The sequence below is a fragment of the Podarcis melisellensis genome (genome assembly GCF_964234715.1).
Source record: "Podarcis melisellensis genome assembly, chromosome: 5".
Lineage (NCBI taxonomy): Eukaryota > Metazoa > Chordata > Lepidosauria > Squamata > Lacertidae > Podarcis > Podarcis melisellensis.
In genome coordinates this window covers 22,747,582-22,761,033 of record NC_138537.1, presented here as the reverse complement: position 1 = coordinate 22,761,033, position 13,452 = coordinate 22,747,582, and the positions used below count along the sequence as shown (strand labels likewise).

Genomic DNA, 13,452 nt, shown 5'->3' with positions numbered 1-13,452 from the left:
AAGTGTGTTAAGTATAACTGAAAGTGGGGTTTGGGGGACTTCTTCCTGGTTAGAGGTAAGAACATAAGAGATTGCTGAATCAAGCCAATGGCACATCTAGTTAAACATCTTGTTCTCACAGCGGCCATCCATATACTTGTGAGAAGTCTGAAAGCAGGATATGAGTACAAGAGCACCCTGCCCCACCTGCAATTCCCAACAGGTAGTATTCAGAAGCATTGGAAGTATTTGAGGATTTCTGGATGGGTACCATCTGGACTCAGTGATTTGCCAGCTTTTCTTTTCTCCGTTAGGCCTAGAGCTTAATCTGTTGTCACCACTGGGTGCCTCAGACTCCCTTCCTGCAGTTCAGGCACTGGGATATGCACTGTATATTTCATTGTGAAGACAGATGTGAAGAGTTCATTCAGCTTTTTCTGCAATTCTCCTTTAGTACCACCTTTGACTCCCTTGTCACCCACGGGTCCAACCACTTCCCTTAGTCAATCAGAAGTTAATCCTTCCCTCTTACCAAGTATTGAGACTGAATTTCAAATTAATGGTAACTCCTGGAAAGAAATAACAACATACCTTGCCATGTTCTCGTTGGTGCTCTGGGTGGTGGTACATTTTGATTCTTGAAAACAGGTCTTGGGAGATCTTTGGCCCTCATTGTGTTGCTGCACTTCAACTCCCATCAGCAGTAGAAGGCATGGCCAATGGCTAGGAGTGAAGGGAGTTGCACTTCAGCATCACCTGGAGGGTGAGAAATTCCCCACACATGCCCTGCAATATTGAACTTTTCAGCTTTGTGCAAATGCAATGTGAAATGCCATATCATTGTGAACCTTAATATACACCCCTCTAAATAGGCTTACTCCTTGTTTCAGACTATTTGCCAGAAAACGCCCAAAGAGTCACCAAAATACGAAGCTTGCAAACGAGCTTTAAAAGAAGTAAGCAAGGTAGGTTTAGATCCTCTCTTCTGTAGCCATTGTCCAAACTTTCTGTATAACTTTTTGATGTTTTGGCTGAAGCCCAATCATGCACACTTACTTGAAGTAAGATTTGCTGAGCTCTGTGGACCACAACACCTACGTACATTCCATGCAGCTACATTTCCATCAGAATTACATGAGACAATTCTATTAATGGGTTGTTGTTTTTGAAGTCCATTACAAAGCTGGAAATGGAGAAGAACATGGCTCTTGGTGTAAATAATTTTTAACATAGGTTAATTTATGGCTGAAATGCTTAACTAAATCAGTATGCCATTGTTGTAATGTCAGTGGCCTGAATCTTTGATGTTCTGAACTGTGCTTAACCCGGGATAATTGAGACTCTTGTCTGTCCCAGTTGTTCTGGAGAAAGAACAGTGCTCAAGGCTCGTATCTAAAACTCATTCAGCAAAAGCCACCGTTTCACATATTTTGGTACCTGGCTAATTTCAACCATTGGTGGATCTTGAGCCACTTTCATGCAGACCTCAGTGCCACTGCATGACGTGTGTCTTGTCATTTGCCTTTACTAGTCTCCTGGCTGTGTCACAGCCTTTCGATTGGACCAGTGCCAGCAGCAGAAACTCATTGCATGCTGAATAAATGTAGCAGAGAGAAAAATTCAGCCGGGAGGAGGCAGGAAGGAAATTCTCCTTCCTCTGAATGAAAAGAGCCAGAAGAGGTGCTGAAGTAAAATTAGAAACTGATATTAAAGGCTAATGTTACTAATTGTAATTAGTATGATTTAAAATAAACTCAGAAAGGAAAGGAAGAGGAAAAGGGTGAGAGACTTTTTTAGTGGGTGGGAAAAGTAAAGAATGAGGGGGAAAGAAATGTGCCCTGCAAGTTGTGTATGAAAGAATGGGAGAAGGAGTTACAGATGAAGGGTAGAAATTTTTAGAGGCCTGTGACAGTGGTAAGGGATAAAGGAAAACGCTTCCCATTGTTAGAGCCCCTGGATCAGCAAATTTTGCCTACACTGGGGAGGCTGAGCCACAGTACCTCCGGAGCAAATGTCTGTACTTAGTGGGATGAAAGCTTGCCACAAGGAGCAGGCTGGCGAAGAATTTAGCAATTTCCAATGATGGATTTAATATCAACAGAATATGATGTCAGTAATTGCCAGCTGGTTTTTGCCAAACTGCCTTGATCTGCCACCATTTTGTGACTTTTTTAAGCTCAACAACTTGGATCCACCCCAGGTGATGGTGTGGGTTGCTACACCGCTGAAAGGAGGTGTGGTTTCTCTCCTGCAAGCTGTGAATATACTAGGGTACTCACTACTAGGAAGTATATGAGTGGATTTATAGAGCCTTAGCTATATTACCTTCTTATGGGCACCCAAAATATGGTGGATTCCAACAGCTGCATCAGTAAAGAAGAGCTTCCTTCCCATGCAGCCTAACTTTTACATATCTCACCATTGCCTTGCAATTATCTCCAATGTTGTCATGCATTCCCCAGTCCAGTTCTTTGCCTTTCATCCCCTTATTTCCTCTACTTTATTTTTCCTCATTCATATATAGCCTGAGCAAATGCCCCACAGCTTCCCCCACCCTGCCCTGTTTTCTCCCTTCCCATTTTGCTTGTGGATCAAGAAGTAAGAAGTTTGGGATAGTTAATTGTTTATTACAACAACAAAATCAGTAAAACATTAAGAAAGAAAAGAAGAAAAGAGGTACATCAGAATATAGACACAACAGAAGGGCTGGGTTTTTATGTTTTGGATATATGCATTCCAACTTCTTAAAGTTGGACTTTGCCTAAGGCTATGTGCATTCTGGACTACACTTAAGTTGTTAATATGCAGGCAAATTTCCACTTTTTAAAATAGTGGGATTTAGAAAGCAAAAAGCAAAAAGTAATGCTATGGGGGTGGGGGGAGAAATATGGAAATTGGTTAAATCAGATACGGTTATTGAGGGACAAGTTTGCATGCTGATGTTGTAAGGTAATATTATTCAGGCAATATTGTGAGAGTTAACTGTGAGGACAGCAGAGTGATGTGCATAAAATTCAGACCAGGAAAGAGGAGAATAAATTCCATTTTCTTTGCCTAGTACTGCTTCACCCTGTGAGGTTGTCACTAAATTATCACTGATAAGCCTGACTTTTATCTTTGGCTCATAAAAAATGCTTCTGATGGCTTGCTAGCAGTTTGCCAAATAGTTCTCAGCCAGAATATACCCTTAGGGCCTTTTTAAAAAGTCTTTATCTTCATCTTCTCCAAATTACTCATTACTTGCACTGAATTCATCGGCTACTAGGGAGAAAATAGCTTAATATGCCTCCTACACACAAAATCGCTAGAAATAGAAATTGCTAACGTAACTGCTTTCTATCGCAGAAGCTCCAGGTGGATTCCTTCTCCCCTGAAAATGAGGTAGGGTAGGTCTGTAAAGCCATAATAGGGACGTATATAGAAATCACTTGCTTTATTGCTGTTGTAGCGAGTATTGGCAAAGGCAATAGTGCTCACCATCAATATCTTTCTTAATGATGCTTTTTGTGGAATGATATCTGGGAAACGGTGTGAGTCTATGGCCTACAGTATTGTGGTTCAGGAGTTTTGATCATTGCTTTAGGGGGGGAAAGAACGAGAGATAAAATCTTACAAACTACCCATTCCCCCCCCCTAAAAAAAAACTTTTCTGTTCCTCACCATGATTTATAAAAGTATTTGCATACTGCCAACTTGTGTAAAATATCAAGTAAAGGTAAAGGGACCCCTGACCATTAGGTCCAGTCATGGCCGACTCTGGGGTTGCGGCGCTCATCTCGCTTTATTGGCCGAGGGAGTGAGCGTACAGCTTCTGGGTCATGTGGCCAGCATGACAAAGCTGCTTCTGACGAACCAGAGCAGCACACGGAAACACCGTTTACCTTCCTGCCAGAGCGGTACCTATTTATCTACTTGCACTTTGAGGTGCTTTCGAACTGCTAGGTTGGCAGGAGCAGGGACTGAGCAATGGGAGCTCACCCCATCGCGGGGATTCGAACCGTCGACCTTCTGATCGGCAAGCCCTAGGCTCTGTGGTTTAACCCACAGCGCGACCCATGTCCCTAGAATATCAAAGAGGTGTGCAAATACACACAATAAAGCACCACAAAAACAATATAAATGAATCATTAAAATGTCACTCTAATCAAGAAATTTAAACAACAGCATAGGCCTGTTGGCATAAAAAGGTCTTCAGGAGACACCAGTGGTATTGCAAGTGTTAGTTAAATGTCCAATATTAATTACAAAACTTGATTAGGCACCTTTATTTTTTAAACGTATCACTGGCTTGGTTCATATGTAATTCTAAACCAGGCATCCCCAGAACCTGGCTCTCCAGATGTTTTGGGACTACAACTCCCATCATCCCTAGCTAACAGGACCAGTGATCAGGGGTGATGGGAATTGTAGTCCCAAAAAACTCTGGAGGGCCGAGTTTGGGGATGCCTGTTCTAAACAATAATGATATGAAGACAATCATGGGCAAGCCTTTGGTTCATGTGCTTCCAGTCGCTTCATGGCTGCACTGGAAGAGGAGAGCAGAGGGGAAAGTATGCACTTCCATTTTTAAACTAATGGCTGGCTGTTGCTTCATCTGACAAGGACAGACCGGTTAGTTTAAATCAGGAGTAGCCTGTGAGCCAAACCTGGCCTTCTAGGCCTTCCCATTTGGCTCACGAGGCCATTTTGGTGCACCCAACCACCCTATTGCAGATGCAGTGTGGGTAAGTGGGTGGGGGCTTCAAAGGAACAAGCAAGAGCCTAAAGTGGGGTCCTGAGTTTTTTCCTTAGCTAGTTTTTTTTAAAACAACAGCAATGATTTCTCTTCAGATGCAATGAAAAAATCTGGTTGGTTAAACGAGTGTTTCCCAAATTGGGTCTCCAGCTGTTTTTGGGGGGTACTACAAATCCCATCATCCTGCTAGCTAGGTGTAGTCCACAAACAGCTAGAAACACTGATTTGAACCAAGGATCAATGCTTCCAGTCTCCTTTTCATGCTTGCAGATGAGGCTCATTCTCATAGTTTAGCATATTAAAATTTAGCATTACTTGGCTTTGTTACCTTTTTTAAAACCTTACTGACTTCTGAAAAACACACATAAGTGGCTGTGAGTTGCTAATGTGGCTTATATGTAATGCAACAGCACAAGTGCTTTAACCCACAACGTTTCCTTAGTTGAGGTCTTATCCTGCCAAAGTTAAGTCAGCAGGGCTTCAAGGTGCTTAAAATTGACTAGAATGTACCCTTTGTTATCCACATATATTAAAGGAACAGTGGGATTTCACTGTGGCTTGCTCCATGTCTCCCATTGCAAGAGTGTCTGAGCAGTAGATAAAAGAATAAATTAACGTCATGGAACAAAGAATGAGATGATGAATACTTGAGTCAAGCTCAGGGTGTATGGAGCACATTGATGCCAACTCTGGTTTCTGTCTTTCCTTGAAATGCCCCACATTTTGTGTCCAAATGTTTACCTGCTATTCTTTATACTAGGACTGAGGATAGAATTTCATGTTATGAGACAAATAGTCTGTCTTGTAATGCTAATGTTGTGGCTTGCTGGGGGGTGGGGGTGCATGGTGCTTGTAGGGGAAAATCAGAGAGTGGGAGAAGTTAAAACTGTCCTTAATTTCTTCTTGGCAAATGTCCCTAGACTGTCTTTTTCGTAGCTGTGCTTTGAGACTGGAAGCAAGCCTTTTTGAAGGCTGAAAACAGCCCAAGAAGCATATTTCTAGAGAAGAACCACCCAGTCCTGGTCAAAGATTGTTCCCTACAAATTACTACCCCATATTCATGTTTCGAAAACATGTTTACCAAGGTGACACATAATCAGGGTTCTAAGTTTTGCATAGGAAACATAAAGGAGTTGTGGTTTGTGACTGAAGAGGCAAAGGGAATTGTGCAATGGTAGGGGTGGCTATAGCCCAGTGTTTTCAAAATTGATGTGAACAGCAGTTCTTTTTAATAAAATATAAATTGTTTGCAGGAAAGGCTAATTTGTGATAAGTTATCTGTAAAGTAAGTGCTTTTCAAATCTCTTTGACCGCCCTTTCGCTTTCCGCTGTTCTGAATCTCTGAAAAATAGTGCACTGTAAGGAGAAGCCAGAAAGCTTAATAGATATAAATAACATCAGTTGAATAAAATGTCTTCTTTCCCAGTTGGTTCGCCTCTGCAATGAAGGTGCTCGAACAATGGAAAGGACAGAAATGATGTACACTATCAACTCCCAGCTGGAATTCAGAATCAAGGTGTGATATTTGCCTTCATACTTCTGTTGTGCAAACTTTAACCTTTGCTTAGTTTTAATGATGGGCTGTCACAGCTAGAGTAAACTCAGTTTATTATCTGGGGAATTAGAGGCTGTTGATATGATGTTCTAGGAGGTGGCAAATAAGTTGATATCCTGAAATCGGCAGTGGTGCTTGAAGCATGCAGAACAAGGGACTTATCTCCTGATGGAAGTCTAGTTACTCAAACCGAGCAGGAAAATGATTGGTTGTTTTTTTAAACACATACATTTCCTTACCTGTACATTTGCCTCAGATATCATATACAGTCGTACCTTGGATTCCAAACACTGCAAACCCAGAAGTGGCTGTTGCGGTTTGCAAACATTCTTTGGAGCCCGGATGTCTGATGCTACTTCTGTGGCTTCCTATTGGCTGCAGGAGCTTCCTGCAGCCAATCAGAAGCTGTACTTCGGCTTCCAAACATTTTGGAAGTCAGACCGACTTCCGGAACAGATTCTGTTCAACTTCCAAGGTACAACTGTACCATAATTCCTATTCAGTGTAATATAAAGAGTCCTGGAAATAATTGTTTGCTCTTTCTGCATGTTTGTTTTTGCTAGTTGAAGAACTTTAATGTTGTGTGTTTAAGACAACACACACACAAACACACACACACAAAATGCTAAACGTTTGTACAGTGATACAATGACAAAATCTGTTTAATTGTAATTAGCTTGAATTTTGGAGTTAATATTGGTCATATTCAGATAATTCAAAAATAATTGGACTTACGTCTACTGAAAGTAGACCATCTGAAATTGACTCAGTTGGATATCACTCGTAACCCATTTCAGTGGGTAGTGCCAGCCAGACTGTTTCCTAACCTTGGTTAAAATTCTAAATATACAGAGAAACCAGGATGTAGCTTAGTGAGCTAACAGTGGTAAGACCGGTTTGTCAACTTTCAAGCAGAGAGGCTAAAGAGAAAGGGAACCTATTTGAACCATGTTTGCTCCATGCATCTCCAACACTTAAATGATGGTTAATGCAAACCTGTTTTGCACAGCTAAAAGTTGCTGCAATAGCATAACTGTTTAGTTGGGATACTGCCCATACTCTTTGGATTTTTTTAAAAGATATTTACATTTTCTGTTCAAAATCAGAAACATACTTTGCTCATATAGAAGAAAACTTTGAGTCATTTGCTAATCATGGACAAATGAAAACTCTCACTTAGGAGTGGTTGTTGTTGTTTTTAAAATGTTATTAGATATTTATTTCTTTTTGCAATTTTCAACCTGCCACAAAGCTCTCCAAAGCCCTCAGGGCTGGTTTGCATTATGATGGTGCCTTTTGTTCTTAATGTAAACCAGATTGCATGATTTATAAATAGTTTGATCTAATTGTGGTATTTGAAAAGCTGAAGTGACTACTTATTTCAGGAATTATTTTAGAGCATTCTTTCTTTCCTTTTGTATTCAGAACTCTAGGTTTGGAAGGAGCTCAGAGATTATTATAAATGTGCACGCATCTCTCTGTGGGAAAAGGGAAAACATACCACAAAATCTTACTATGGGCTTAATTGCAATTTCCTTACTTTGTAGCCATTTCCATTGGTTTCCTCTTCCCGATGGCTAGTGAAAAGAGGTGAATTGATAGCGTATGTGGAAGACACTGGGCTTTTCTCTAAAAGGACTTCTAAGCAACAAGTGTACTTCTTCCTCTTCAATGATGTCCTCATTATCACAAAAAAGAAAAGGTAAGAGCTGCACTGGATATGTGAGTCTGTTGCAATGGACAAATAGATATAAAAAATAACTGCCTGCTCTCCCTCTTTTAGATATGGATTTAGGGCACATTGTATGGGGCATTCAGGGGAGTAAAGAGAAGAGTACATGTGCAATGCTTGAAAGACACGTGGCAACTCATGCACGTTCCTTTGTACATCTTTTTCAGCCTCCTGCTCTCCTTTAAAATATTTTATCTACTTAATCGGTCTGTGCATTCAACTGGGCTTACAGGTGTAAGCTTCAGCCAGTGATGGTGATTGGATGTAAAATTAATCCAGCCATAGATTGCTAGTACATGCCAGAATTGTCTTGTCGATGGGACCACTTTTAGCACTGGGATAATACAGTGTGTACATTTTAAAGAAGAAGATTGCAAATTCTTTGCATATCAGATAACATCATTAAAAGAATTAGATGTAACTCTTAAAATCGAGCAAGCAAGCTGAAAGGCATTCGAGCAATGAGATTTACTCAGGTTTAGTACTAAGCATCTATAAGAAGATAAAATGCAGCATTAGACATACTCTGATGGTTCTTTACGCTTGTGCTTCTTGAACTGTGGGTCATGATTTGTTCCTGGGTGGGTTGTGAAATGAAGAATTCCTTCCTCCTTCCTTCCTTCCTTCCTTCCTTCCTTCCTTCCTTCCTTCCTTCCTTCAGATCAGCAGCACCACCCTATTGCTGTAGGACCCCTTTAAGGAAGAGGCGTCATCAAGAATGAAAAAAATACAACATAAACTTTCTCAGTGTAAAATGTTTGAGAAGTACCGCTTCAATTGTTGTTAGCGTTGGTGGTTGGTGCATTGTTGCTTTTGTGTCTTACTTCAATGGGGTATTTTATTTGTATTAGTTATATAACCTGAGTCTTTGGAATGGGGTAAAATGCACATTCATGCTGCAGACCTTTATAAGTAAGGCCACAGAGGAAAGACGGTGGGTTTTCTTTTAAAGTCATTAATTTAACACACATTTTTTATAGTTATGTAAATTCAGGATGGCTCTGAGACTTACTGTGATTTCATATTTTTAGGCTCCACTACTAAAGTGGGGAAAGCAGAGGGAACTGGAAGCTATTTTGATGCCACGTCCTTTGAGAACATTGGGAGGGAACTTCAGCATGCCAGCTCCAAGGCTGACATAATTATCTCCCTCCTTGGTTCTACTGACATTGGCGCCACAATGCCAATAGGTCAATGGAGGTTTTCACAGCAGCTGGAAGAAAGCATCTTTGAGGCTGGACCTCTCTCTGTGCCTTGAGAGACACAGAGAGCAATCTGATGCTTCCTTTTGCCCCTGGGATGTCCTCTCAGGGACCCTAGGGCTTCAGGGTTAGAGAAAGTGTCAGGAAAGTGAGTGGCATCATCTCTCACTTGCCACACTAAACTTTTTTTGGTCCTGAAAGTACAAAGCTTGGAGATGGTATCCAGCCGCTCACACAATGGGACTTTCCTTTCCTCTTCTCTCCCTGCAAACCCCCTAAATCTGCTCCAGAGGGTCGCCCAAGTGGAAACGGAAGTCTGCTGCGTGAGCAGAGGGTTGCTGGACGCAGCCTTCACTTGGTTTTAATCAACAGGAGAAAACAGCTGCAGTAGTGATATCTGCTCTTCCTGACCCAGAGATTGGACACTGAACAGCTGTCACAGCTGCCTTTCTCTCCCTTGAGGGACTTGGAGAGGCAGCTACAGTAGCTCACACTTACTGTTTCCCTGGACACGAATGCTAAGATGAATGTATAAGTAAGGATAGTGCAAACAAGATATGTAGGGTGGGGCTGTGCAAAGGGTTTGGCTAGAAATAATATAGCATTCATTCATTCATTCATTTCTCTCTCTCACACACAGTCACTCACTCACATATATATGCACAAAGAGAGAACTCCAATATATTAGCAAAATGGTTCTATATTTTTCTTGCATATTGAATTTTGTAACCACTTTTTTGGGGGTAAATATTAAGTGTGCTATAAGTGTTCTTCAATAACGATTTTAAAGGAACCAGAACACAAGAGCAGCATCCTTAAGAGAGTTCTAAAAAAACATTGGAAACTAATAACCGGGGTGGGGGCATAATTCCATAGGGAAGATTATGTTGGGCAGAGAGCTATGCAAATGCAGAATCAATTTTTCCAAAGGAATGCAGGCGAAGAATCCTGCAGTGAAGTATAAACATACATCTTTAGACCTGGTTCACTATGTATTCCCCACCCCCTCATGTACTCAGTTATATTTTGTCTATTTTACAGCAGTTGGTTTTTTTTTTTAACAATCATTCAGGCTGCTCTGCATCCTCATTAACAGTGAGACAGATACCTGTCAAATTGGTTCACACACATTTAAGGAAGGGATACATTTTTTTACGCTATGGTTATTAAATATTCTTACTTCATGGCCTGCAATCCCCTTGGGGTACCACTAAAATTCTCTCTCTGTCTAGTGGCTTGTCAGTTCCTGAGATAATCCCGGCAATGGAATGCAGCTGGACTTCTGAAATGTGAAGCCAGCCAAAGGTCAAATAATACTTTGGAATGTTACCTGTCCACAGTTACCAGCTAAAACTGAACTTCTGCTACACTCTGCAGGAAGAGATTTGAAATAATTAAAAAGCCCTTTCCCAATTAAAAGGATCCCTAGATTTCTAAAACAGTTTGACTTGCCAAGTTAACAGAGCAACAAAAAAATAATACTTCTAAATAATAAACTGTAGCAAAAAAATGCATTTCAGATCCTTGCATTTATTGATGAAAGAACTTCCCAATGAACAGGAAACGATAAATAAAAGGGAAAGGTGTTTTATTTGAGAAGCTGTCCTTGCATTCTTTGGCATGTGTTCGGATAAAAACTGGACTATAAGGAGCACATCAGAATGCAAGTATTCTGTTTTAGTGAAGTGGAATATTTTTCTCCTCACTGAAATTCTCATTCCATATCCATTTTCATACAACATCTGCTAGTCATCTTCTCCAGAGGTACTCCCATAATAGTGGTTATTGAGAGGGGTGGGAGTAGGGAGTTGGCATTGATTATATAGATATATTTGTTTACATTGCATACACAGTCTAACTCCACCCTCTGAAAACTAGGCCCTCTCATTCCAAAGGAAATCTACTTTCTTCAGAAAAAAATAACCATTTGAATGCAGTTTTATCCAGATCATTTTTCTTGTTATGGATAATCAGTGAATCTCTATATTGGAAGTGATGCAGTTTGATTTACAGTATGATCAATTACAGGGAGAGTGGATGGGGTGAACCTCACAATAAGTGTTTGAAGCTACCATACCTTTAAGACTTGGGAAAAAATTACAGGTCTTGGGTATGCTAGAAGGGAATAAAAATCAATGGGTTTCATTTTGTGTTATTGAACAGTTGACTGTAATTAACAAATAATGGACATGGAAGAGCTGCACATACACTATCTATTTTTGCCTTTTTTGGACAATATATCTCTGACTTTGGTGCTCAATATGCCATATTGAACTGTAGAGGGAAAGATTATGGGATAGTTACTTAGTCTATAAGATGTATTGAGACTGCATGGTTCAGGTTTGTGTGTTCTTGTGTAGAGCCGATTTAGAATATTCTATGGCAAAATGCAAGACTAGATATAAGTCACAGGTAGAAGACCATGTGAACGGATGGTATTATTTCTGTATGGGAATAATCATTGCAGTATCTGTAACTGAGCCAATACATTTGCCAATCAGTACATAAAGCCGGCAAGGCTGTACATCCATTAATCCAATAAGAACTTCATTCTTTCGTTGTCTTTCATTTTACTGCCCATTTTGCAGTTGCTTCATCTCTTTCATCCACAAGTTCCAGTAAGAGATGAATAAGGACACTTATGTTGGACATCGCCAAGTAGCAAGTTCTTCATTGGTGTAAAAATAGACTATTATAGTTCAGCTCTTGTCTGCGCTGGTTAAAAAGAAGCTTTATCAAAAGCATTTCTTCATATTTGTTTCAGTTCAGCTTCATGGCATTACACATCCTGTTGTGTATGTGTGAGTTCATGGTTCTGGAGATGAACATCCAGTTCCCCACTGTAGTCTGAGGGTCTTTTCCAGGGATCTTCAGTCTCCCCCAAGTGAAAAAACACACAGCAAAAACAAAATTCTTCAACTTGCAGTGCTAAATTTGTCCGCCACCAAGCTTGAACACAGCTTTTCTATCACGTATTTGGTAGGAGCTTTTGAGAAGCCACCTCTTCCCCTGCCTGCCTAGATCTATAGCTGCAGACATGTTTTCATGCACATACTTAGTGGGCTGTGTCGGGTTTGCTGATGGAGTCTCATCATAGAAGATCATCGCAATGAATCTGTGCAATGACTTCTGTTACCACAGCATGTCCCTGTGCCCCCCAAAATGACTTTGAAGGGATTAGGAGAACCCTCACAACCTGAAATGCTTTTGCTGATGGAACAGCTAAATCTGTTCCGGGAGTTCCTCCAACTGCCTGGAGCAGATTTGGAAAGGGAATGCACATGAGGAGGAAATCCAGTTGTGCAAATTGAAATCTTTCTGCACTGGACTAGATGACCCTCGGGAATCCCTTCCAGTTCCAGACCCCTAGCTAGCAGGACCAGCGGTCAGGGATGATGGGAATTGTTGTCCAAGAACAACTGGAGACACAAGTTTGGGAAACCTTTATTAGGCTTTTCAGCATTCAGCTGCCTGTGAGAGTGTAGTAAGAAAGGAATGTTGTTTCTCCTGTATCTGGAATTATGAATTCTGCTTTGAGTATTAGAGAGGTTATGTATTTGTTTTAAGACATTTACACATCATATTAGATTTCTGGGCTGTATGGAAGCATAAAACAAACAATATAATAAATACACATGCATGGAAAAGCCGTGGATAAAGTCTCAAGAAAGAATCACAACTCCTTAAAATGCGTGGATAAATAAATAATGTTTTTGCCTAGTGCCTAAATGATAGCAGTAGTCTGGCCAGGCAAATCTTCCTTGGGAGGGCATTCTATATCTGCTTTCTGCCCCCTAGCTGAAACCCCCCTCTCCCTTTATATAATGATTATCTCACCTCAAATGGAAGAGGCACACGGAGAATAGAATAATAACTTAGGAAAACCTATGGTTCAACCCCCCCTTTTTTTCCTTTTACGTTAGCTTAGTCTCATCCTTTCCTACAATTAAAACAAAGTTAGGAAAACCTTTGATACCAAAAGAACATCAAATGCGTGTAAACTTCATCATTGAATGTATTTCCCCCCCCCCCCCCAGGGCTTAAACATTAACTTCATTTGTCTTCTTGACAAGCAGGTGCTTTGTAAATATTCAAACGTGTGTATTCCTTCTTCCTTTACCGAAAGGCTGAAAATGTCTGAATAATTATGTGCAATGGACTGTAATCTGAGATTGGCTTTATTGCAGAACATGACTTCCTGGTGCATTTAGTAGCGTTTTGACTCTAAGCAATTGTCTGTCTCTTCTAC

General features: G+C 40.6%; 1 protein-coding gene across 1 annotated transcript in view; it reads left to right on the top strand.

Annotated features, from left to right (window-relative positions):
• The window catches only part of ARHGEF26 (Rho guanine nucleotide exchange factor 26), a 65,740-nt gene that overhangs the window by 43,424 nt on the left and 8,864 nt on the right, over positions 1–13,452 (top strand). Inside the window, exons 9-11 of the mRNA XM_081910904.1 lie at positions 870–944; positions 6,141–6,230; positions 7,817–7,971. Coding sequence (XP_081767030.1) covers positions 870–944; positions 6,141–6,230; positions 7,817–7,971 — 320 coding nt within the window. The remainder of the gene's footprint in view (positions 1–869; positions 945–6,140; positions 6,231–7,816; positions 7,972–13,452) is intronic.